At 37.0% G+C, this 24355-nt stretch overlaps 5 protein-coding genes across 7 annotated transcripts; 2 read left to right on the top strand and 3 right to left on the bottom strand.

The window, feature by feature from the left end:
* Window positions 1-1021: 1021 nt before the first annotated feature.
* Window positions 1022-7419, bottom strand: LOC122006477 (eukaryotic initiation factor 4A-III homolog B). The gene is made up of 8 exons (XM_042561996.1): window positions 7007-7419; window positions 5262-5502; window positions 5098-5178; window positions 3167-3274; window positions 2951-3070; window positions 2278-2445; window positions 1998-2084; window positions 1022-1321 (listed from the first exon to the last, which is right to left on the bottom strand). The coding sequence occupies exons 1-8, from the start codon at window positions 7300-7302 to the stop codon at window positions 1208-1210; spliced, it is 1215 nt and encodes a 404-aa protein (XP_042417930.1). The 5' UTR covers window positions 7303-7419; the 3' UTR covers window positions 1022-1207.
* Window positions 7420-7688: 269 nt separating this feature from the next.
* LOC122006476 (phosphomannomutase-like) lies at window positions 7689-13674 on the top strand. Of its 2 annotated transcripts, none has more exons than XM_042561994.1 (11): window positions 7689-9090; window positions 9173-9217; window positions 9363-9429; window positions 9946-10022; window positions 10737-10772; window positions 10849-10904; window positions 10985-11084; window positions 11192-11287; window positions 11393-11482; window positions 12302-12353; window positions 13422-13674. In XM_042561994.1, exons 1-11 carry the CDS (start codon window positions 9022-9024, stop codon window positions 13475-13477), a joined length of 744 nt encoding a protein of 247 aa, XP_042417928.1. In that variant the 5' UTR covers window positions 7689-9021; the 3' UTR covers window positions 13478-13674. The 2 variants fall into 2 exon arrangements, with proteins under 2 accessions (XP_042417928.1, XP_042417929.1); XM_042561995.1 differs by lacking the exon at window positions 13422-13674 and adding an exon at window positions 12663-13412.
* Window positions 7766-8488, bottom strand: LOC122004609 (sulfated surface glycoprotein 185-like). Its single transcript, XM_042559469.1, has one exon. The coding sequence runs from the start codon at window positions 8486-8488 to the stop codon at window positions 7766-7768; it is 723 nt and encodes a 240-aa protein (XP_042415403.1).
* Window positions 13675-14207: 533 nt separating the features above from the next.
* Window positions 14208-16617, top strand: LOC122006475 (probable 2-oxoglutarate-dependent dioxygenase SLC1). Its single transcript, XM_042561993.1, has 4 exons — window positions 14208-14523; window positions 15583-15830; window positions 15901-16231; window positions 16311-16617. The coding sequence occupies exons 1-4, from the start codon at window positions 14260-14262 to the stop codon at window positions 16566-16568; spliced, it is 1101 nt and encodes a 366-aa protein (XP_042417927.1). The 5' UTR covers window positions 14208-14259; the 3' UTR covers window positions 16569-16617.
* A 33-nt stretch (window positions 16618-16650) lies between these two features.
* LOC122006474 lies at window positions 16651-23414 on the bottom strand. 2 transcript variants are annotated; one of them, XM_042561992.1, is made up of 6 exons: window positions 22840-23414; window positions 19738-22563; window positions 19037-19090; window positions 18193-18714; window positions 16969-17344; window positions 16651-16873 (listed from the first exon to the last, which is right to left on the bottom strand). In XM_042561992.1, the coding sequence occupies exons 1-4, from the start codon at window positions 23350-23352 to the stop codon at window positions 18460-18462; spliced, it is 3648 nt and encodes a 1215-aa protein (XP_042417926.1). In that variant the 5' UTR covers window positions 23353-23414; the 3' UTR covers window positions 16651-16873; window positions 16969-17344; window positions 18193-18459. The 2 variants fall into 2 exon arrangements, with proteins under 2 accessions (XP_042417926.1, XP_042417925.1); XM_042561991.1 differs by having other exon boundaries at window positions 18198-18714.
* Between the last annotated feature and the right edge of the window lie 941 nt (window positions 23415-24355).

Genomic DNA, 24355 nt, shown 5'->3' with positions numbered 1-24355 from the left:
TGAGGGGTAATTAGGTCACAATATTTGCATGAGGGAGTTGAAGTAAATAAAACTTTGAATGCAAGGAGTGAAAACAAAGTTTTTTATGAGTGGGAAGTTGTGATTGGAGATTTTTCTCTATTTTACTATTCTTTTTTCAGATTAATTAATTAATTAATTAATTAATTTTGATTTTATATTAAATAATCAAATGACTCCTTTAGCAAAGGTCACCTCGGCCAACGATGGTTAATAATAATACGAGCAATGATATGCACAAGGAAAAAAATTCAATGAAAACCTCAAGGATAGACACATAAAGTTATGGCCCACCATTTCACTTTTTATGGGTCTCATCATTTTATGTGTCTATACTTGAGGTTTTCATTGAATTTTTTTCCTTGTGCATATCATTTTCCTAATAATACATATAAACTCTTCGTAGATCACTTCACGACACCATTGTTTTTTCTTATTGATCATTCAGATAAATGCATTGACAAATTCTGATGGATGATTTAGAGAGCATGACACCGTCATCGTTGCAAGAAGCAACCCGAGATATTGTGTGTAGAATTTACAATTATCTATGGTGTTAAGTCTTTATGATCAAGTGCGGATCCAATAACTTATGAAGACCAAGAAAAAATATCTATCTTTTTAATAAATCTTTCATCACTTTTATATTAATTAGGTGTCGTTATTAAGTTTTTATAACAAATATTAATTTTAAATTTCATCTTATTTATAATTTACAAACAAATAAAACATATTCAAAGTTTATAAATTGTCTCGCTATAATTAAAATAAGTTTATATCACTATATTAATATTATTTAATATTAACCTTATCAAACTAATCAGCTTAAAAAGACAACCATACTGAACTTAATCAGACCATTTAGGTGCACAATTCTAATTTTTTAGATACTTGAGAGAATAAACTACCACAGGATGTCTGAGATGAGATTCAAAGAAATAAAATAAAATAAGTTCAATTCCACTTAATAGACAACTCTAACAAATTAGTCTCACAGCACGCATTTGTAAAACTTCATACTGTATTCAACTCATGTAATCTTACATGTTGAGTTTACAAAAAAAAAACATTAATTCCAGCACACAACAGTGAAAAATTTCTTAGTTAAATGAACTTTTCCAACCTAATTGTTACAACAATTCCCTTGCAAGCATCCGAGGTAAGTAGGGGCGGTTGATATTTGAAGCATTTAGATGAGATCGGCAACATTCATTGGCATTTCATCAATCTGTGTGCTGTAATATTGTTCGATATCTCTTAAAATACGAATGTCATCCTTCCTCACGAAATTAATTGCAACACCCTGGATCCACATGAATGGGAAAAAGTCACTTTAAGATGAAAAGGAAGACAAAGCATGCAAAGAGTAAAATAAAAACATAATTTATTTATTTTCTTTTGAAGTGACTAAAGAAATGTGGGTCACATGTGACTCTCTAGAAGTGAATAGGTATTGTTGGTGGTCAGTTGGAAACCAAAAAAGAGTTCCATGTTACGGGAAAGATATATTCATGCTGCATTGAAGGCACTCAAGCACTTGGATCTGGCCCATATCAATTGATGATACAAATGCATCCCTTTTCTTGCATTCCCAAGACTCCTATCGCATGTATGACCTTTCAAATGAATAACTCACTGCTCACTCATGCAGGCTTCTCTTGCTAGCCGTCTACTTTTACTTATTTTTCTACGCAATGAGTGTTCCAATTTGTGCAACAAATTAATGTTAACGCTAGAAACCATATATTTTCACAATTGCATACAAATATATACTTTTCTCGTTGTCCCATTTTGTGCTATTGTAATGACCTTATATTTCAAACAGTGCATAGAGTGGCCATTTGATCCTGGTACATATAAATAACTAAAAAATACAATGGAAATGTTGGAATCAGGAACCAAAAGCTATCGTTCTAGCAATGTAGCATGCAGCCAAAATACATGACGCTGAATGCAAGTATGAGCAACAAAGAATTTACCTTGCGTCCAAAGCGTCCAGAACGGCCTATCCGATGTATGTAGAGTTCTCGATTGTTTGGTAGGTCATAGTTTATCACCAGTGACACCTGAGAGAATCAAAAAGATTATTGAACATCACAACATATTAATTGAAAAAGATCATGAAATTATTGAGTGAATTTTTTTTAGCATATGCAAAGTAGTGTTTGAAATGCAGAAGAGAGGGGAAAAAATTGATTGTGAACAACAACAATGAGTAACAAAAAAAAAGTAAATCCACGTTTTAGTGAAAAGTCTTGCCTGCTGGACATCAATCCCTCTAGCCCATACATCAGTAGTGATCAGTACACGGGTTGCCCCTGATCTAAATTCTGCCATGATTGCATCTCGCTCTTTTTGTGGCATGTCACCGTGCATAGAAGATACTGTGAAGTTATTGCTGCGCATTTTCTCAGTTAACCAGTCAACCTGCCAGAGAAATAAGCAAAATTAATCTGGTTTGCAACTAAATTATTTACATCATAAAAAGTTGTGACACAGAAATAGATAACACAGATCGTCCTCTAACAAGAAAAATAGCTAATATTGAGGGGACCATTTTATTGAGAGACATTAGAGTCTTGTTCCGTGTAAATTAATTTGCCAATAGATCTTACATCCACAGTGTCAGTTCCTACAGTCCCATCCATGACACAACTCATTCCAAAGATCAAGCCGATTCAAGACACTCAGATAGCATTAGTTCCTCACAACAACACCTGAAACCTAGTTCATTGTAAGGGACGTCCTAACATCGGTAATGCATGGGGTCCCTTCATTAAAGGTCTTGTAGGAAAAGATAGAACTTTGTGTGAGATGTTCCAGAATTAACTTGTACCAGTATGTTGCCTTAAAATTCAAATACATTCCACAGTTTGTTTTCATATCAGAATCATAGTTCCAAGCCTAATGGAGTTGTAACTTGCAGTCTAACCTTTCTTTTCGTGTTGCAGAAAATAACTGCCTGAGTGATAGTGAGAGTGTCGTAGAGATCGCATAATGTATCAAACTTCCACTCCTCTCTCTCCACAGCAACAAAAAATTGTTTTATACCCTGAAACAATAATAATAATAATAATAATAATAAAGAGATAAATAACATTGAAGAATCATAAGCTAATAACCGTGACAAAACTTGAAAATAAACTACCTCCAATGTCAATTCATCACGCTTGACAAGGATTCTAACAGGATCTGTCATGAACTTGTTGGTTATCTCTAGAATTTCATGGGGTAGTGTTGCAGATATCAGAGTAACCTACAAAATAATTCATAAAATTGCATGCTCAATAAACTTCTGACTTTTACAAGAACAGCAACACATATGAACCAAGGAGGTAATGCTCAAGATTTGGAAGAACAGGATCTTAGAAAATTCAACATTGAGAGAAAAGTATGAAGGTCTATATTCTTTGAATACCATCTTTCTAGATTATCGTAAAAACCTGTGAATACACTTATCAAACAGAAATCATTGGAGTTATTTCCTCTTACCTACAACAATCAACAACTCATACTTAATGCAGAAGTTGCATACAAAACATAACACGATATTAAAACCATTTCACACAAAAAACAATGCTCAAATTGAATTAAGCATACTAAACCTGAGTGAAATTTGATAAAGTACATCTGATGCGATAGAATTGTGACATCAGTTCATAAAATCAATGATCATTCACTTATTATGTACATATACTGATGGTTTCATCAGGATCAAAATATTAAATATAATTATACAAGCAGGCCAAATCAAATCTTTATATTAAAGAAATGTTGAAATTTTGGAAGCCCCAAAAACTAATCTCTGAAAAATGACATACAGCTAGATAAGAGGGCAAAAAAATAACTGGGCTCCTTTTTCTAAAAGGAGGTAAAGAACGATCAACAACAACAACAACAACCAAGCCTTTTCCCACTAAGTGGGGTCGGCTGTATGAATCCTTTTACGCCATTGAGCTCTATCTCCTATTATATCATCATCTATATTTAAATAAATTTTATCTTGTTTTATTGTTGCTAACCAAGTCTTTTTTGGTCTTCCTCTTCCTCGTTTTATATGCATGTTTATCATAGTTTCACATCGCCTAACTGGAGCATTTATTGGTCGTCTAAGTACATGTCCGTACCATCTTAAACGTGTCTCTCTGAGTTTTTCCTCAATAGATGCAACTCCTACTTTCTCTCTAATGCTCTCATTTCTTATTTTGTCCATCCTCGTATGTCCACACATCCACCTTAACATCCTCATCTCTGCAACTCTCATCTTCTGCTCATGTGCTCGAGTCATAGCACAACATTCAGCTCCATATAACATAGCAGGTCTAACTGCTGTTTTATAGAACTTACCTTTAAGTTTAAGAGGTACTTTACGGTCACATAAAACACTCGACGCTCCCCTATCTGTTAGTTTCAAGTAACAATCAGCACCTATCTTGTATTGTAACTAAATGTATCTCTAACATCAAGAGTCATAAAGCACATGCCTACCAACTTAGAGTATGAGTAAGACAATTTTTCCAAAGTGAAAACGTAGAAATAATGGAATCAAATAGATGAAGGCATGGAGTTCCCTGACTGAGCACCAAATACACACTAATAATGTTGCACTTATTAGTTTAATGAACTTGAAACATTGTTTATTTTACATGCAAATGTTTGTTGTCATTTGTGAATTCAATGACACTAGAAACAAAGTAAATTTTCCTGCACGAGAATGTCTATTTCTTTATTTGTTAAACTATAAAAAGGTTGAGAGAATTTTAAATGCAAGCAAACACATGAATAGCAAGTATCCAAAGTTTCTCTTTAAAATTGTATACATATATATCACAATTTGAGATTTGGTTGGTTTGCACTAAAATTTGGATTTTGACTTAATTTGCATTCAGGCAAATCTCATTGTTGAATTAATGAAATGACATTACTCCAGGATGGTTAAGATTCAACTCTGATTACTAACTGTAATATGAAAATATGCTATTGATCTCAAACACTGTTCTCAAACAATAACAAAACAATGCAGGTATAGTAAATTAAAAGTAGAAATTTTTCCTAAAGACCCTGATTGTTAATCCAAACCTGAAGTTCAGGAGGCAGGTATCTGTACACGTCATATATCTGGTCCTTAAAACCTCTACTCAGCATCTCATCAGCTTCATCCTATTCAAATAACACAAATTCGTTTAGAAGTAGAAATATATAAAATTCATACAAATATACTTATGGAAACAGAATCAACATACAAGGATTAGAATCTTGATGGCTCTTGTGCGCAAAGTCCTCCTTTTAATCATGTCGCAAACTCTGCCAGGTGTCCCAGAAACCACATGAACACCATACTCCAGCTTTCTAATATCTTCACCTATACTCTTTCCACCAATACATGCATGGGCTTGCACATTTATATATTCACCAATGGCTAATATCACCTTCTCAGTCTGTGCAGCAAGTTCTCTTGTAGGTGATAAAATAAGTGCCTGAACTCTGAAAAAATGTGCAAAAAGTTAACCAGAAGTACTAAATATATTAAATTAAATGTACGGCTTCGTACATGGAACTGCTTTCTTGTGTATTTCACAAGGTCCAAAAGGTACAATAATGTGCATTCAGCTATAATACACAACCCCTCACATTAATAATAAACTAATTATGATACATAACTAAATACAAGAAGGTCTTCAGTGAGAAACAAAAGTTTGAGCAATTCAGATAAAAGTGCTAGTATCCAGATCAGCCATCCAAACAAATTCCATATGCAAGCCAAAATCAATTATTATAAGTAAAGTTATATACATCAAGTTAATATGGGTTATTGAAGCTCTAAAGAAAAGGAATCAGTCTACATGTATCAAGTTCTATTCAGTTATAAAAGCCCTGAAAGTCGAACAAAATAGCAGAAAACAGAAGGGAGAAAAGACATAGCACTTCCATGTCAGTGCATCAATTCCACCCATTATCAAAGGCACATTTATCCCAATCATAACAAATAGAAGTAATCAGCAACCAACTTGAAATTCAAAATATGCCAAAACCCTCTACTCTTAAATATTTTCAAACGAAAAGAAAAACATGAAATATCAAAATAATCAGTACGTTGCAAAATTCAGATTCCAGAAATATAGGAATTGATAAGAATATAGTTGTCAGTTCATTGAAATAAGTTAATTTACATATAAATGTGATATCCAGCTAGTCTTATAAGTGGTGATATTTTTTCAGTTTTTAATGGCTATATCCACTAAATATATACTTGTACTAGTATGGATTGAAAACAAAGAGAGAAGAGACAAAGAGGCTCATGAAGAAGGCATGTGCTCTTTATGTGACCCAATAACAATAAGCCTAAAGGGAGTTGAATTTGTCACAAGAGAAAACAGACAAATTACAACTGTGTATTATAATAGATGGATAAATTTATTATGAATGCATTATTGAAGAATGATACTAATCTTGTAGAAACCCAAAAAGTTGCCTAGATGCTCAACAAAACTACCAATTCCCCTCAACATCATCTTGATTCTTCATCTATCCTCTCCATATCTATGTTGATTATAAGGACATGGAAACCTAACAATTGATGATCACAAAAGAAAAAAAAAATAGAAACAGTTTGTCAGGCACTTGGATCCATTTCCAAATCATATATTTGTACCTAAGTCCAATACTAAATCATCATTTAGCTGATACAATAGAAGGCATAACGGCTTTTAACTAGGTGATGTCTTAAAAGACATAACAAAAAACCTATTTCTAGCTGTCGTTGTTATTAATCTATAAAAGATGTCAATTTTTCTGCTCTTCGAGTTTGAAAATAAATTACAAAACTTCCTAAAATAAGTGCACAGAAATAAGAAAGAAAAAATAAATTTGAATATTCAATACACGGCGCAACCAAATCAAACCTGGATCTTTGAGTCTAATAAAAATAAGAACGAGAAAAAAAATCCGATGGATATGAATTCAATAAATGAAAAACAAAAAATCATACTCTCTAACGGCGGTATCAACCATCTGGCATACGGTTAGGGCGATCATGGATGACTTCCCGGTGCCGGACTGCGCCTGGGCAATGACGTCGCGACCATTGATAATGGGGATCACAGCCCTTTGCTGGATAGCAGAGGGTTTCTCGAATCCATAGGCGTATATGCCGCGGAGGAGGTCGTCGCGGATGCCCATCTGGTCGAAGCTGGTGATGGCCTCGACGCCTGGGCTGGTCTCGAATACCAGGTTCTCGTCGTCTATATTGCGCCCCCTACTAGGCGCCGTGCTGGTGGCGGCCATGGCAACGAGAGGGATCGAGGCAGAGAGGAAGCGACGACGCTAACCCTAGCAACAACGGCCAAGTTCTCCAGGGACAACAACAAACGAGACAAGCTGCGACTTTATATTTTAGCCCCGTTTATAAGTTGCGAAAATTACGCTATTATTTATTTTCTTTTTTTTTTAAATTTAACCCACAAACTTTCGGAAATTATCAATGAAGCTGATAAGTGGATTATGAATAATATTATAAGATATTTTATAAATTAAATTATTAAGGAAATCATTATCGCAAAAATTAAAAAATAAAAAATTAATTGGTCTAACTAATAATAAAAAATATTTCAAGATAAAGAATATTCGGGTATGTGTATTCTATTTCTATCCAATTAAAAGTAGCAGCCAATTCACGGAATCGCATTGAAAGCGCATCGCGCATTCAACAAATCGATCGATCGCTCGCATTGTCGTACTTCGTACTGAATCAAGAACCCCCTCGATCGCCTCCCTCCCTCAGGTCTCTGCTGAAATCGACGCCGCCTTGCTCCGCCGCTGCCGTCTTCTCCCTCACCATATTCCTCGTCGTCTCGAAAAGCTGCTGAATCGTCTCCATGTTCCGGAAAGCGTCGAGCCCTGCCTCCACTAGCTCCTCGTCGCCCCCAGTCTCTTCGACCAAATCCTGGATGCTCAAGATCGTCGACATCATCGTCGGCAGAGTATGGCCGAGCCTCTCCAGGCCCTGCTCCAGCGAAGCCGCCTCCGCCGTCGAGGAGCTCAACCTCTCGCGAGCTGCCGCGGCGGCCCCTCTGGCCGTGTGGCGGGCGACGGTGAGGGCGATTTCGCTTCGCGGTCGGGCGGCGGCGGCGGGGGGTGGTTCTAATTGAGGGATCGAAGGGTAATCGAAGGGGAGAGGGGGAATGGGAGTCGGTGAATCGGGGGGAGGAGGGTGGGAGGATCCAGCGAAGGGGGGACGGATTGGGGAGTCGGCGGGGGGAGGAGGGTGGCTGGCGCCGGAGAAGGAGAACGCGATGGGAGTCGGAGGAATGCGGAGGGAGGAAGGGAAGGGGAGATCGGAGGGCAGAGGAGGGGTAGGAGGAGGAGACCCTTCTGGGGGAAGAGGAAGGGAGGCGCCGGCGGCGGAAGCGGTGGGTTTGGAACTGCGCGCGCGAGTGGTCTTTCCCTTCTTCTTCTTCTTCTTGGGAGCCATCGGAGTTCGATCGGGGAAGTCTGAAACATTGTTTTCCTATAAATAGGGATCGAAAGCATTGCGTCATCATTCGCATTCATTTATTAATATTTTTTTAAAATCATTTTTTGCAGAATTTTTAAAAAAAACTTCAAAATTTTATTTTAACGAATCAAATAATTTTAAGAAATATAAATGAATTACGATTTAATTTATTTTATGATATTTATATGGATTTATTTTTTAAGTGGCCTGTAAAGCATACCGAGCGGCCCGCGTCGACTTGCTTTTGTTTTCTTCCTTTTTCGGCGGCGCAATCTGCCATGAGATCTCGATTCAAGCTTCGTCTTCACGCAGCAAGATCTTGCTACCTTTTCGTCTTTGGATCTGAGCGGACCTCGATCTACTCTTGTAGAAAGCCCTCTCCTTCTCAGTCATTGCTGCGCTCGCTAGATCTTATCGAGCCTTACTTTGCTGCCTGGGATCCCTCCTCGTACAGCAAAGCCATAAAAGCTTGATCTTTCAAGTATTTCTGTTGGGAGAATTGGAGGAGAATGGCTGCGAGAATGCCTGGCGTCATCGCTCTTTTTGACGTTGATGGGACGCTCACTGAACCTAGGAAGGTTGATTCTAGTTTCGTGGTACTGAATAATCCCTCCCGCTGTGCAACCGTCTCTTGCTTGAATGCTTGATTTCTCTTCTTAGGGGATAACGCCGCGAATGCTCGAGGTCATGCGGGAACTGAGGAAGGTAGGCACACTCCTTTGCCCCCTTTGTTGATTCGCCTCTAATGTGATGAGCTGATCTTGAGAGAATGTCCTTCTGAATTTGGTATTTAGTGGAAGTATAGGATTTTGCTTAGTTTACCGAATTTTATGTGGCACCATTTCGGCAGGTTGTCACCGTAGGTGTTGTTGGAGGATCTGACCTGGTTAAGATTACAGAACAACTTGGAAATTCAGGTCAGCTATACCTTTTCATTGTGCATCTTCATCAAAACAGTATTAGTATTGCAGGATCTACTTTTAGATATAAAAAAATGATCTCATTTGTTGGTTATCTGTTAAGAATGAGCAAATGTCTAATTCAATAAAGCATCCTGTTTCTGAAAGAGCAACTTTAGCTTTCACCTGTTGCTACTACTCCCAACCCCCCAAATTCTATCCAATGACATGCTGATTGAATGCCGATAGGATCATTTTAAGCTTTTAACTACAGAGTGATGCCCCTTGTACCATGAATGACTAAATCTTCTTCCTAACATGCTTTCACTCACTGGATTAGCATCAATTCAGTATAATACTTGAATTGGTTGCTTTCAAGATGAAGACAGTTTTATGTACTTCTTTCTACTTGAGTTGGTGAATGCAATATGCTGGTTTCCTGAGATTTCAATGTGGTATCAATCAACTACCGCATGCATCTTTTAATTCATAATTGATTGTGGCATACTCCTGATGTATACTGTTCTTGTGCAGTTCTAAATGACTATGACTATGTATTCTCAGAAAATGGTCTTCTTGCTCATAAAAATGGGGAACTAATTGGTCGACAGGTAAACTGTACTTTTTAAACTATAGCTTAGTTACAAGCTAATATTTGCTCTAGTAGAAATATCATGGCACATGACTCCTGGTCTGTACTTCCCTCTGGAACATGTTTCCTGAAAAAAGAACTTATTGGTAGGTACAAAGATAACTACAATTTATAGGTTTTGTCTTATGTAAGTTACAATGTAATACTTTGTCTGTTTAATAATTTGTTGTGTAAATCCTGTTTACTGCAAGTTAGTAGATTCATTATAGCCTTTTGCCTTATCTTTTGGACTTAACCTATGTATGTTTACAAGATGGTCTTTTTTAACTTGAGATTATTAACTATATGGAATACCTACAAGCATTCAACCTTCCATCCCTTCATGCAATGTTTCTTTGATAGAGTTTGATTCTAAGATTAGTCAAGGAGCCTTCTCAACCTTTTTCTTATTTCTACACTTCAAGTTATCAAATTCTCTTATTTTATTGCATAAATGAGATGGAGTTTAGAGTTCCAACGGATGTTAAAGTGTTATTCAAATTAGTTATAGCAATTGGAAGTGGGAGCCAAGGAGATGCTTACTTCAGTTTTGCTTATCTATCATTTGCCATCCTTTGAAAAGACACCCTAATGAAATTTACAAGATTACAGGCACCTATAACTAGTAGCAGGTTCTTCTCTTCTTTCCTCCTCTGTTCTTGGTATTCTAAAAGGTTTCTCTGATGTTTTACAGAGTTTGAAATCATTCCTTGGGGATGATAAACTGAAGGTGAGATATTATACTTTTCAGCTGCTATCTGCTGCATTATTTTTTGTTATGGCTAAAATATAAACTTCTTGTGCAGGAGTTCATTAATTTTACTCTCCATTATATTGCAGATTTAGAGATTCCAATAAAAAGGTGGTAAAATTTTTTTTATCGAACAGGTTATTGTTCAACCTTTATATCTTTAACTCATACCTTCTATTATCCGTGGTCAGGGGAACTTTTATAGAGTTCCGAAATGGAATGCTGAATGTCTCTCCAATTGGAAGGAACTGCAGCCAAGAGGAACGTGATGAATTTGTTCAATATGATAAGGCATGCACTTCTTTGCAAAAGTGAATGTGATAGTCAATATTTTGGCTTTAAGATTGGTTGAAACCTTTAACTGTGATTGAAAGTTTGTGTTTTTGTTATCTTTTTAGGTTCATAACATACGACCAAAGATGGTCTCTGTGCTACGTGAAAAGTTTGCACATTTGGATCTAACATTCGCGATTGGGGGGGAAATAAGTTTTGATGTTAGTTAATTTATAAGTAACATCATGTGTTTATTTTTCATGGATCTATTATATGGCCTAAAGAACAAGATTAATCATGATTTTTTTACTTGTTTCTGACTGTAGGTTTTCCCAAATGGTTGGGACAAGACTTTCTGTTTGAAATACCTTGATGAATTCCAAGATATCCATTTTTTCGGTGACAAAACCTATAAGGTAATTTTTCTTCTGTTTTCCTCGGGTGCCAGTTGTTTGTGTCTATTTTGCAACTATTAGACTTGCTAACATAAGTAGTTTCACGATGACTTTGTTCTACTCCATGACTTGCTTGTGAGTTGGATTTGATTTTACATTTATGTGATTCCTGTTAATTGCAAATTACATCAATCTAGGATTATTATGCAAGTTTTGATAGTTTGCTCTGAAGACACCAGCAAATAGGGATTATTCATTGTTTCTCATATGGGTATTATTTTTTTGCTCTCGCACAACCATATGCTACTTTGGGATTATTTTCGTGACCTACTTAGTTGATTCTTAATATTTGTATTTCTTTACGAGAGAATTAAAAACAAAAAGATTAGTAGTTCAACCTCCAGGATTTTGCATCAAGGACATCTATCTATTTTTCACCTAAGGTCTTGTTTAGTTCATGAACTTCATATGGATGATACCATGGGATTTGACGGGATACTTTTCTAGTCCAATTTTTGGCTTTCAGCAATATGGGATTTGAGGGTATGCCGGTATGGGTCTAAAATCCAATGTTGGAGATGGGATTGTTATTTTTTTTTTTAGCAATTTAACTATTAATTTATGAGGTCTCGAATTATTGAAATCTTGGAAAGTAATAATTATGTTTTCTCAAAATTCCTTTGTGATAGCAAACATAATGAAGAATGTCGAATTTGTCATCCTCAAGAAGAATTTCTTGCTAATATTTTTTTTTCAAGATTATCTTTTGCTCTTCAAAACATCAGATTCCTAAATAGAAGTTTTCTTTTCATATAAGGAATTTGTTTTATCTATGTTCAGGGAGGAAATGACTATGAAATATATGTGTATGAACGAACTATTGGTCATACAGGTATGCCTGGATATGCTATGTTTATGAACATCACTGGGCTGCTCTATGTTTTTTTTTATTTCTATAACTGTCAACTAATGTTATTTCAGGGATGTAGATTTCCTTTATTCTCTGAATGATACATTTGAGCTTGAATAAATTTTTATCTTGATAATTGATGTGAAACAACCTGATTCATTGAATAAAATCAACGTTGTTTTGTTTTGAATATGCTTTACCATCATGACATGTTGAAATAAGATTTTAGCACTAATTATATAACTCCTGTGCATAAATAGCTTCTTATATTTTGATGGCCTGGGTTTGTAGGTTATCCATTGAATGGAAGACACCCATGAATTTTGCTTATTGCAATGCAGATAGGATAGCTTGCTTAGTTAGACCTCAGATATAAAAATTGATTTATGGGTCTAATAATTGCCTCCTGTGAATTTACATATTCCAACCTCATTTCTGATAATGGGACTTTCTCATTAAGATTCTGTGATTCATGTAATTACTGTGAGATTTATATTCATCAATAAAGCGTAGGAAAAGCTTCTTGCAGTCCTACAATTGTATAGCTGCGCTGTTGATGATAAAAGAAAACTTGCAATAAGAGCTCGCAGATTAAGAGGTTGTGCAGTTTACAGATTCGAAAGGAGAGCCACTATAGTCTGTAGGGTGCCTCTAAGTGAAAATTAGTGTTTGATTTTTTGTTGTAAAAGTTCTCCAGTAGGCTATAATTCCTCTCTTTCAAATTCATCCCTCACATTTGTAGGGTGATGAAGTTAAACACTAATGTGACATGAGACCTTATCCCTTTAGCAGAACCCCACAACAAACAAGGGGCTCCGCAACTAGCACACCAGTATTTATCAATTATTATGAAACAAAACTTTTAAACCTTGCAATGATGGTAGATATTGGTCTTGTTTGTTTTGCATAACATTTTTTAACCAACCGCGCTCTCATTCAAGTTGCAGTAATCCCCATGTTATCCGGCTAGTTTCAACCTTGCTTAGTGATCATCCTTAATACAAAGATCTCACTATCGATGACTTCATTGATATCTTGCTCCTTTTTCAGTCACAAATCCGGATGATACAGCAATGCAGTGCAGATCTCTGTTCCTGGGAAATTAATTGCAGATGAATTTCTTGATCCCTAGAGGTCACCATTCCTTATACTTCCTGATAGTTGTATACAGATTAAGTTTCATCTTCTCAAACATTTTATGTTCTCCAAGCTTCATACAGATGAATTCAACCCTGGATTTTGGGGGCTTCGTAATAAATTAGTTAATAACTTGAATTTAAAGGAATACAAACTTCTTTGTTTATTCTACGGGTGAGCTAATCGATTCTGATCAGCTTACTTCTTTGTTTCGCCTAGTTGGAATTCAAGAACACTTAAGATGATCACGTTGTATTAAATTTTTTACGGCCACATTAGATTTTACATCTTCAAATCTATTGGCTAGTTCATTAATTATCTTTTACATCTTCAAATCTATTGACTCATTTAACTATATAATCTATTACTAATGTTTTACATCTTCAAATCTATTGACTCAAATCTGTCGATTAAATCTACTAGTCATCTTTTACATCTTCAAATCTATCGACTCAATCAACCTACTCTACGAAGTCACCCCATGTGCTTGATGTTAATTATTCACAAGTCAAGCCGAATCCAGCCAATGGCGAAGACTTTATCGACTTGCAAACGTAAAAGCAATTTGTCAATTTCAGGCGCTTGTGCTTTGACTTGTACCTAGTCAACGCATCCATTTTTTCTTCTCTACTTCTTCTCATCTCACCCTCTATATATATAAACTTCAAGACACATTTTTCTCCATCCCCTCAACACAGTTTTCCAACTTTATTATCATTATCATCATTTTTTTTTTTCATTTAAATTAGATATGGAAAAGATAATCGAAGGTGAAAGGGAAGTCGATGATAGTATTGTGATGAAAGGGGTTAGGCACCTTTGTGAGAATGTTGGCATCACACGAGTCCCTAGCAAGTACATTTTCCCCATCTCCGACCGCCCCCAAATCATGTCATCGGCGCAAAAGCCCAAGATCAAATTTCCGGTCATCGACATAGGTAAATTGCTTTCGGAGGATCGTACAAGGGTTCTTGAGACTTTGGACCAAGCTTGCAAGGAGTATGGCTTCTTTCAGGTATTAATGAAGTAACATATCTTATATAGAGAGCTAAAACCATCTCCAATCCATAAGACTATATTTGGTATTATTTTGACATTAAAATTATGCAATTTCAACACCAAATACTATTTGAGCTCCAACTCATCCACACCATATCACACCCAAAAGGAATATTCTTTAGAATATTTTATTTTTCTTAGTAATACTTTTATATGATAATTATTATATTTAAAATTAATACTTCATTAATATTTTATAGGTTACATTTTTTAAAATTCAATATTCAACTAATATATATATATATATATATATATATATATATATATATATATATATATATATATATATAATTTTTATTTTAAATTTTATTGCATAATTATTCAGGCATAAATATATTTTAAAAATATTATAAAATCACACACAATTAGGATAAAATATTTTACTATTTTTTATTTAAAACAAACAATGTTACTTAATTGAAAATACAATATTACAGCACTTTAACTTTAAAAATTACTATATTATTATCATAAATGTTTAATTAATGCATTTCGAGCTTATTTGTCTTTGATTTGTCTATATCGAATTAGAAACTCTTCAAATCTAGTACTATATCTACTGCGAGCTCAACACATGAAATTAGTGATATAATTTATAATGTAATTATAATTAAAATATATTAAATAAATTTAAAATAATAATTTTAATAAATTAAATATTTACAAATATACATAATAAAATTTAAATATGCTATTAAATACACTTAATTTAAATTTATAATAAATAATAATTATATTTAAATATTATAAGTAAAGACAAAGAAAATAATAATTATAAATTAATTATATTTGATTTTATTAATTATATAATAAAATTTAAAAAAAAAACATAAAAACTCTCTCACACACTAAATATAGTGGTGTGAATAGTGCATCATCATCAAATATGATGATATGAATAGTACATCACTAAAGATGATGTTTTGATTATGAATTGGAGATGGTCTAGTTGATTCTAATTATATATAATCGCAAAAAAGAATTAGTCTAGTCAAAAACATTGTTCGTATCATAGGTGGTAAATCATGGCATCGACGACGTAGTAATTCAAAGAATGATCGACTCGGGAAAGCAATTCTTTGAGCTTCCTTTCGAGGAGAGATCAAGGTACTTGACGACCGACACGAGTAGCCCAGTGCGATATGGGACCAGCTTCAGCGAGATCAACGACGAGGTGTTTTGTTGGAGGGATTTCCTCAAACTCACTTGCCACTCCCTCGACACAATCCTCCCCCTTTGGCCTTCAGCTCCTATCGGCTTCAGGTCATAAATTATTTCTCCTTCAACTCCTTTTTACCATTATCGTCGTCGTCATCATCATTACGATCTTCAGGGAGGATGCCATTTTGTATTCGAAGAAGACTAGGACATTGTTTTTGGTGTTGATCGCTGCGGTGCTTGAGGCACTCGGTGTCGGAGATGGAAACTGCGAGAGTAGTATGAAGGAATTTGAGGAGGGATCACATCTGCTGGTGCTAAACTGCTATCCGGCATGCCCGGAGCCAGAGCTAACGTTGGGTATGCCATCCCATTCCGACTATGGCTTCCTCACTCTGGTACTCCAGGACGAGGTGGAGGGCCTCCAGGTGCTCCATGCCGGCGACTGGATTACCGCCGACCCTGTCCCCGGCTCCTTCGTCGTCAACGTCGGCGACCACCTTGAGGTCGGCCATAACAATTAATTCCATGCAAAATGTGCGTTGACACTCAAATCAGGTACTGATATGAATCGTCGTAATTCAGATATACAGCAACGGGAGGTACCAGAGCGTGCTGCATCGGGTGGTGGCCAACGCGTCGCAGTCGCGGATGTCGGTGGCGTCGCTGCACAGCGTGGCATTCGACAGCATGGTCAGCCCGGCGGCAGGGCTTGTGGACGATGGCGACGCCGGCAAGAGGAGGCTGTACAAGGACACAGGCTTCGCAGATTTCATCGCCTACCTGTCAACCAGCGTGCCAAAGTCAAAGAGTTTCCTAGAGTCCAGGAGGTTGGCCACGTGACGTGGCAGATTTCCAAGTCCACGCACGCATGCTGTTCGAGTCAATTAGTTGACAAAAACTGGATTATGGTGGCATGATAAGGTTGAGATTCAAGTACGTAATGAACTTATATTAATATTCGATAAAAGTTGAAAAAACGAACGTGTAACAGACATTTTAACAACGAAGTCAACTAATTGAACGTTGCATGCTCTTGTAAAGTCAACCCCACAGAAAAACGATCTATTCGAGCTGAAGAATGAGTGCCTAGTCCTAGAAAGTAAGTCTCCATCTTCCAACGTCACACGTAAATGAAGACCAGAATCCTGCAAAAAATATCAAAGTGAAGCCCTTTTCCAAATGACAAATTACTGAAAATGCACCAGAAATTTTATGTTCACTAGGTAAGAAACTTGCTTACCACATCAACTTGAAGATGCTATAACATCCTTTGCACTTGCATGAACTCCAAGGCCAAAGCCAGCTTTACAGATTCGAATCTGATTTAGGCAGTGTATTCGTCGGGATCTTTATCTGTGTTGCAATGAAACTGAGTGTTGGAGTTGTTTCTATGTGATAGTAGTGTTGACTTGCCTTCACTGTCACAGGGCCAACATCATTTACAAGAGACAATAGGCAATCTGAAATTGATTCTGGAATTCGATATGGATTTAGGAAAAGTGACTTTCTAAGAGGTTGGAGTTCGTTGCAGTAGGCAAAAGGCAAGAGTATTCATCTGCAGGATCTATATGGATGAACCTCGTGGCAGTTGAGACTTGAGAGCCCAAGCCTTTGATCTGCAAGGACGATCAGTTGCAGAAGTTGACAGGCAAGCACATTCAATGAGCTTAAACAAACAATTTAAAAATGTTGAACAAGTACAATAAGAACTATACAATGTTTGGATCATTTAATTTAGTTGCTCAATACTACCTGACACTCGTAAGTACAAAAGGGATGTGAATTCTAACGAAGGTATTGTTGGCACTTGCTAAAAAATTCATAGAATTTCGGATGCACATAGTTTAAAGAACAATTGCACATGAGAATTTAAAGAACGGATGCATGAAGATTGCATATGGTATAAGAAAAGGTTGCAACATAGAGGCACTCTTCTTTGGAATCTCCGTACTATCTTCACGTGTAGGCACATAAGGGATGTGAATTCAAAAAAGGGTTTCAACAGAGACCTCGAGTTCTATGAAAATTCATCACAGGATTTCAAATGCATATAGTTTAAAGAACAATGCACGTACGAATTTAAAAAACTTATGCATGCACATAGCGTATGGTATAAGAAACAGTTGCAAAACACATGGACACCCTTCATAGGGATCATCTCCAAAAAGGCTTCCTACAATATGCAACAGGGCAAAAGTAGTTTGTGACTGGTATTGCAAAGACAACCTACAGTTCGTCATTGGTGCAGCAAATAGATAATCTTATTTGAAGATGATATATGCCCAGGACCAATACCAGTGATATAGATAATAACCATTGTTTTGAGGATGGTGAATGCAAGAACCAAAAATCATGTTTCTTTTAATCTCAATACAGAAATCATAAAAGAGACATACTATCATTAGCTCAATGGAAATGCTTAATTCCAAAGTAAAATAAATGAAACCATGAGAGTAGTTATTACCATACCATTTTGGACAGATGGATGGTGAGAATCCAAAAATTGTTAATATGCCCACAGTACATGAAGCATACTATGTAGAAGACAGTCTGCCACATCAGAAACCAGAAGTTGGAATGTAAGAGCTCCTCCCCATAAGAAATATAATCTTCATGGATAAGCTCCAGATCTTAACTTTGCCCCTGTTTAACTACATGCTGAAAAGTCAACATGTAGACTTCATAATTCCAGAGAAAAAGTTGCCAACGCATCATCCTTGAATTTTTTGCATCATCTCATCATCTCATCATCTTCATGTCCCAATGAGATAATTTGCAAAGCAGTTCCTTCCACAAGCCATGCAGTTAATTCTGGCTTTTGTACTAGGGGGTTGAGTGGTTGGAGACACCCATTATCCATTCGAACACCATATACAAAAGGGAGCTTTAATGTAAGGAAGCTCTCTGGTGGAAGAAAGACTTGACAACCAAAGCTGAATCGTGTTTGTTGCTCACGATTGGGTACAGATGGAGGCAGACAAGCATCCTACATTACATATGCATAAAGTTTCAGCTTAGTAGTACAAATTAAGATTAGTTAACCAAGAATCAACAAGCCTGAATCAAAAAATGTCGGAATACCAAATCAAATTCTACTACAATAGTAAAATCCTGTCAGTATCATTTAACTGTATCTCACTGGGAATCATCCAAAAGAATCCAAATGCACATTTTCAAGAAGGACGTTAGTTACCCACATATATAAAAAATGTTTCATAGTAAAGTGTACAAAAGGAAGCTGAAAAATGTAAAAGGAAAAAACTAGGTATTCTGCTGAAGATTAATATCTGAAAGACATTATTACTTACATCAAATTGTACTACAGGGCATGTCCCTAACACGGTGGGGAATTTGGGTGTCACCTGTATCACAGAAAGGAGAAAATACTTGATGTTAAAAAACAGCTTTTAGTATCATGCTATTCGATACTTGAAAAAGTAAGATGGATTGGCAGCAGAAAACCATCAGCAAACATTATGATGAGTTCCAAATGCTGCAGAAGCTATATATAATTCCATTTTACCACATTTGACTAATCACTAATCTCTATAACTACAGTTATCAATATTGTCAGCCCATGGCCATGGCTAGTCAATAGTAGATCCAAGCAAGAAATTCTTATGATCATTCGCAAGGACAACAAAAACAAATTATTGTCACCATATTTTAGAAACTTTCTTCACACCATGTCTATGAGGATTTAAAATTCAAATTGGAAGAGTTAGGAGAGAAATGTGATGTATTGTTGTTATTCTACAAGGAACCAATACATTGAATTTATTGAAAGTTCAATTTTACACTATAATACCATTGTTATTCTTAGGTTATAGACTATATAGTAGTTAGCTTCTTAGCAAATAGACCAGATTTAATGAAGATTGAATCACATTGTAATCCAAAATAATGCACATACTAACGAGGTAACTAGGAAAACATCTTCTCTACAGAATGGAGAAAAATAATAATATTATAAACAAAAAATAAGGCAACAATCTAAAATGTTACTTACTAAAAAAATGCGCTGAAGCTGTGATACAGTATCTGAGATTTTCATCTTATCCTTGCTTGACAAACTTTTGCAGTAAGGACAGTTCATATACACAGGCAGCTTCCTGTTCAAAAGAGAAAATGCAGAAGCCCCATCATCGAGCTTAACACATGAAATATTTCTGTCAAACTTTTGCTGGTAGCCAGCAGGTAATGGGTGTCCATTTGCAGGTTCCGACCTTGCATTTTCCGACCTTGATAATAGTGTGATACTACCATGTCGACCATTAGATTTATCTGATCTTTCTGCAGACCTATTAGTTCTCTTTATATTATTTACAAAAGTAACCGTTGCCATTGAGTTTTCTGGATCCTTCTTGCGCAAACCATTCCTCGTTTCTGTTTTTGTCTCAGAACCATCACCAGAAGAATGTAATTCATTCACTGAAAATTTAGACTCAAGATCTTGGAGGTGATCAAGAGACAATAGAAACCGATGGCCGTAGGCACATTCGTGCTCAAAGCCAACAAATATGTTGACTTGCTTTGAACAATCATCCCTAAAAATCTTCTCACCACCATAATTTACCGACACAATATTGCTCCCTATCTGCAAAACAGGATTTTCATCAATTTGCTCATTAGTTGCTGATCCAAGAACATTTCCCTGTGTGCCCCTATGCTCAGTTTTTTGAGGGCCTTCCCTGCTGCCCACTACAGAAACTTGATTAATAAATTGTTCAGATGCAGCTGCTTTTCCTAAACATGTGTCTGCACTTGCTTTTGGTGGTTTTTTATGTTGAAGACTTGGAAAAGGATTTCCACCACTAGTGCCTGCAACAACCTCAGAGAAAGGTTTTTTCACTGGAAATGATGGTAAACCTTTACCAAAGCTAATGCTTGAATTATTAAGGGGTCCCATCTCTAATTTCTTCACCATATTCTCTGATCTTCCAGATTTAGGTTCCTGCTGTAACCGATCAGCATCATTTTTCTTTGCTTCTTCATCTGAAATAAATGAAAACTTAGACTCTGGCATTACATCTGTGGAAGAAGACTTGTCTGCCATGGATAAAGGCAAACTATTCACTTCCTTCTGTTTATCAAGAGAAATTTCCCACTTCAACAAGTACTTCTCCGTGGAAGAGAACCCATTTTGAAGCAAGCCTTTTGATGGTTTATAGTATCTTGCTCCTGCTATACGCATCAAACGCCATGAATTTTGAGGAAGTGAACCTACAAGAATATCTCTAGGTAATATAAGGTAAGGGAGGAGATCTTCACAATTAGCAAAACAGCTGAAATTGATGTTTGCACTTTCAAAGTCAAAGGGGTCATCACGAAGACGTCTTGATCGACCACAAGCACAGGCATGAAGGAAAACATATCCACTGGAATGTTGTTTCTGGTCATCATGTCTTTGGTGCATGCACGGTTTTCCTGTCAGACTAACAGTATCACAGAGTTGTCTTCCGGATTCCCATATTTCTGTGCACTCCTGTTCCAATTTCCTTGAATATGTTAGTGTGGCTGGCCCTTTGACCATGGAACTGAATGCACGCAAAGCCCTCTCCAAATGGGTCTTATGCAAAGCAGTTGGATAAAATGGAGGCAATTCATCTAAATAAACATTCTTAGCAGCTGGAAGAGCTCTTTGGCACCAAGAAATAGAAAATTTGAAGTTTAATCCTTTGCTACTTTCCAAACAAGAGACAGCAGCTGAAATAGCTTTCCTATCTTCAACAGAAATCTCATTTTCTTTTGTCTCATTTGCACCTTTTTCAAGAGATAATTTCTTAAGTTTGCCTTCTTCATCAAGGAAGATGTCGTCGACAGAAATCAATGAATCGAGGATCAAATTACTCAGAGACAGCCAGTGTTGTAAATTTGGAAGATCAGGAGAAGTAAGAGTCTTTCCAGCTGCAGCTGATGCAGCGGCAGCAGCTGCTGCAGCAGCTACAATTCCAACACCAGCAACTGTTCCACTACTTGCATTACTATGCAATCCTCCTCTTCCTCTGATAGTGTCAACCTGCCTGTATAAAAAGTCCTTGATTGCTTGAATATCGTCATTATTTGCATTCTGGCAATGGTCTTCAAGGGAGATTAAATCAAGTGTACTTTTTGAGTTAAATGCATCTTCAATAAGATCTGTTATGATGTCCAGTGATTCACCTCTCCGGATCAAAGACCTATCTAACATAGCGACAACCTTTGATGAATCAAACAAAAACAAAGGTAGAGTACTCAGACTAGTGGCATTTCTTGAGCCATGATTACTATGTTCTGTGCCAACCAATGTACGGCATCGCTTTATTAAAAATCGAAGTTGCGTTTCCAGTGACGATTGCAACTTTTTTTTAAAACCGCCTTCTGTTTTACTGGCCGGGCGTGCCAAAACAACAACAGGACCAGAACCTTTGGAACTAGAAGTAAGCTTTGGCAATCCACCAGCATTACTACTAAGCTGAGCTACAGAAGGGACATCAACAGATTCCTCAGAAATGGTGGAATGATTGGACTCATCAAGCAAGTCACCAATAAACACAAAGAGAATGACTGGAGTACACTGTCCTGGCAGCACAGATGAATTGCTACCTGAACCTGACATCAAAGAGATAGAAGAACCATGACGGCTTGTGACTCCACGTCTACTGAGAGAAGGAATGGATGTGATTCGCGCAGCAGTAGGGTGTGAGTTCAAAGGGGTGTTTGTCAATGTTGGGGCGACTTTGCTTCTTATGAAAGGTGATAAGGCATGTTTTGAATTTTGGAGTATTCTGAACCTTTTCAAGATATGTGTGTCAAATCGGAGACCTTCATGAAGAAATATGATCACATGGCAGACCTGAATGGAGTTGATATATCACCAGTTCACATTAGAATTAAAAGTTCACAAATAACTGCAATTTTGTGTTAGTTTTAAATATGTGAAAAGTCCGAAGCTTCACTGACACCTAAATCTGAATCGCATGAACTGGTGTTTTTTATTAGTAATGCCAGCAATTTTTCACTTTCAGCAATCAAAGTAAGAATACTCACTAGGTAAATCGTGATCATGGGCTCGATAAATCTGTATAAACTAAATTCCATTTATCATGAATCAAAGAGAAAAGAAGCTCACAGAGAACATGAAGAGCATTCCACGCAGATCATCAGCTTCCAACTCCTCCAAAGCTGAAGCAGACGCATATTCCCCTTCGACTATTCGAGATGCAGAAGGCAGCGACAACTGCGATAAAGAAGAGGAGAACTGCAGAAAAACGACGCCTTTCTCCTTCTCGTGGTGGTAGCTGATCCTTCGATGGCGGAACCATTCCTCTCCTCGCCTGCTCGACTTGAGCCTAGAAGCGAACAGATCCTTGTCGAGGTTCCCGCTGCCGAAGACGTTCGCGTCGAGGATCCTGTTGATCAGATGGGTTGACTCGATGCTCGATCTGCTGCCGACGAAGCCCACTACAACGACGCCTTCAGGAGGAGGAGAGGATGAAGGGGGCGAAGGAAGTGAAGTGGAGGTGCTGCTGGTGGCGGCGGAAGTCACGGAGGAGATGGAAGAGGAGAGAGAAGGGGCGATGGAGGTGGTGGGATGGGGAGGACGAACGAGGACTCGGACGGATGAGGGATTGGGCTGCGCCATCGGCGACGGCGCGGTCGTGGACAGGACCGGGAGTAAGGTAATGGCCGATCGAGGTTGACCGGGCTGGGCTGCAGCGTAAACCTATTTCAATTTCGCCCTTTACTGTTTGAACTTGAGCCCGAGTTCGACTGGGAGTGCGTTCTATTAATCTATTGATTCGAACGAATTAATAGAACCGGCCACGTTCGACTGGGAGTGCGTTATATTGATTCGAACGAATTAATAGAACCGGCCACCGTCATGCCTCGGGCCATACCCGAAGCTTCTTCTATAACCAGAACAGTCGGAGCAAAACCTCTATCTAAAATCGAAGGGGATGACATAATGGACAGATAGCGATATTATTTACTAAGAGAAGACTTTGGTAAGTATTTGACGCTCCTTTCGACACTCTTCTCTGCAAAAAGTCCACAGAATGTTAGGCTAAAAATTAAGGAATGAATCATTAGCGTAGAGTCAGTATATATTCGAGCAAAAAGTAGAACAGACCCACAGTAAGAGTGAGTGTGTATTCTATAATTATCTTGTCAGTGGAGGGAATCTTTCTTTATATCATCTCTCGTAACCTCCGTAGTAATAAAACAACAAAGAATATTTGGTATTAGAAGTTGGCTGATAACAAAAGGTGTACAGTCTGGAATTTGTACAGCTATCCTCCATGGCATCTTTCTGTGATATGTATATGAACAATCATGTATAACCTTTGCAATAATGATAGAAGTCGTTTAATCACCTTCGTAAGAAAGTTTCCATTGAATGTATATGTTGTAACCAATTATATTTTCTAACAAATGGTCGTTACTCCATTATAGGTTGTTATGATTCTTTGATAATATTATCCCTTGAAATTATTTATGTTGGATCTTTGGTCAAACAGATGTATTTTATACTGGCAGATCAATATATATATGAGCAGTCGGGTACCAAGTCGTGCAAGGTCGTTTGGCCCCTGAGACATTCGGCTATATATTATATGGTGTTGGAGATATTACATTGAAATAAT

The sequence above is a fragment of the Zingiber officinale genome, chromosome 7B (genome assembly GCF_018446385.1).
Source record: "Zingiber officinale cultivar Zhangliang chromosome 7B, Zo_v1.1, whole genome shotgun sequence".
Taxonomy (NCBI): domain Eukaryota; kingdom Viridiplantae; phylum Streptophyta; class Magnoliopsida; order Zingiberales; family Zingiberaceae; genus Zingiber; species Zingiber officinale.
This window is presented reverse-complemented; position numbering and strand designations above follow the sequence as displayed.

What these genes read in the sequence shown, in the direction of transcription:
- LOC122006477 (XM_042561996.1), bottom strand. Translation starts at nt 7,302, where the DNA reads ATGGCCGCCACCAGCACGGCGCCTAGTAGGGGGCGCAATATAGACGAC. An exon ending in ACCTGCCTCCTGAACTTCAG is followed by an intron (nt 3,275 to 5,097) that starts GTTTGGATTAAC and finishes ATTATTTTGTAG; the next exon opens with GTTACTCTGATATCTGCAAC. An exon ending in CTGGACGCTTTGGACGCAAG is followed by an intron (nt 1,322 to 1,997) that starts GTAAATTCTTTG and finishes ATGTGGATCCAG; the next exon opens with GGTGTTGCAATTAATTTCGT.
- LOC122004609 (XM_042559469.1), bottom strand. Translation starts at nt 8,488, where the DNA reads ATGGCTCCCAAGAAGAAGAAGAAGAAGGGAAAGACCACTCGCGCGCGC.
- LOC122006476 (XM_042561994.1), top strand. Translation starts at nt 9,022, where the DNA reads ATGGCTGCGAGAATGCCTGGCGTCATCGCTCTTTTTGACGTTGATGGG. An exon ending in GGGAACTAATTGGTCGACAG is followed by an intron (nt 10,023 to 10,736) that starts GTAAACTGTACT and finishes GATGTTTTACAG; the next exon opens with AGTTTGAAATCATTCCTTGG. An exon ending in TCGGTGACAAAACCTATAAG is followed by an intron (nt 11,483 to 12,301) that starts GTAATTTTTCTT and finishes ATCTATGTTCAG; the next exon opens with GGAGGAAATGACTATGAAAT.
- LOC122006475 (XM_042561993.1), top strand. Translation starts at nt 14,260, where the DNA reads ATGGAAAAGATAATCGAAGGTGAAAGGGAAGTCGATGATAGTATTGTG. An exon ending in TCAGCTCCTATCGGCTTCAG is followed by an intron (nt 15,831 to 15,900) that starts GTCATAAATTAT and finishes TACGATCTTCAG; the next exon opens with GGAGGATGCCATTTTGTATT. An exon ending in ACGTCGGCGACCACCTTGAG is followed by an intron (nt 16,232 to 16,310) that starts GTCGGCCATAAC and finishes GTCGTAATTCAG; the next exon opens with ATATACAGCAACGGGAGGTA.
- LOC122006474 (XM_042561992.1), bottom strand. Translation starts at nt 23,352, where the DNA reads ATGGCGCAGCCCAATCCCTCATCCGTCCGAGTCCTCGTTCGTCCTCCC. An exon ending in GAATGCTCTTCATGTTCTCT is followed by an intron (nt 22,564 to 22,839) that starts GTGAGCTTCTTT and finishes AACTCCATTCAG; the next exon opens with GTCTGCCATGTGATCATATT. An exon ending in AGCTTCAGCGCATTTTTTTA is followed by an intron (nt 19,091 to 19,737) that starts GTAAGTAACATT and finishes TCTGTGATACAG; the next exon opens with GTGACACCCAAATTCCCCAC.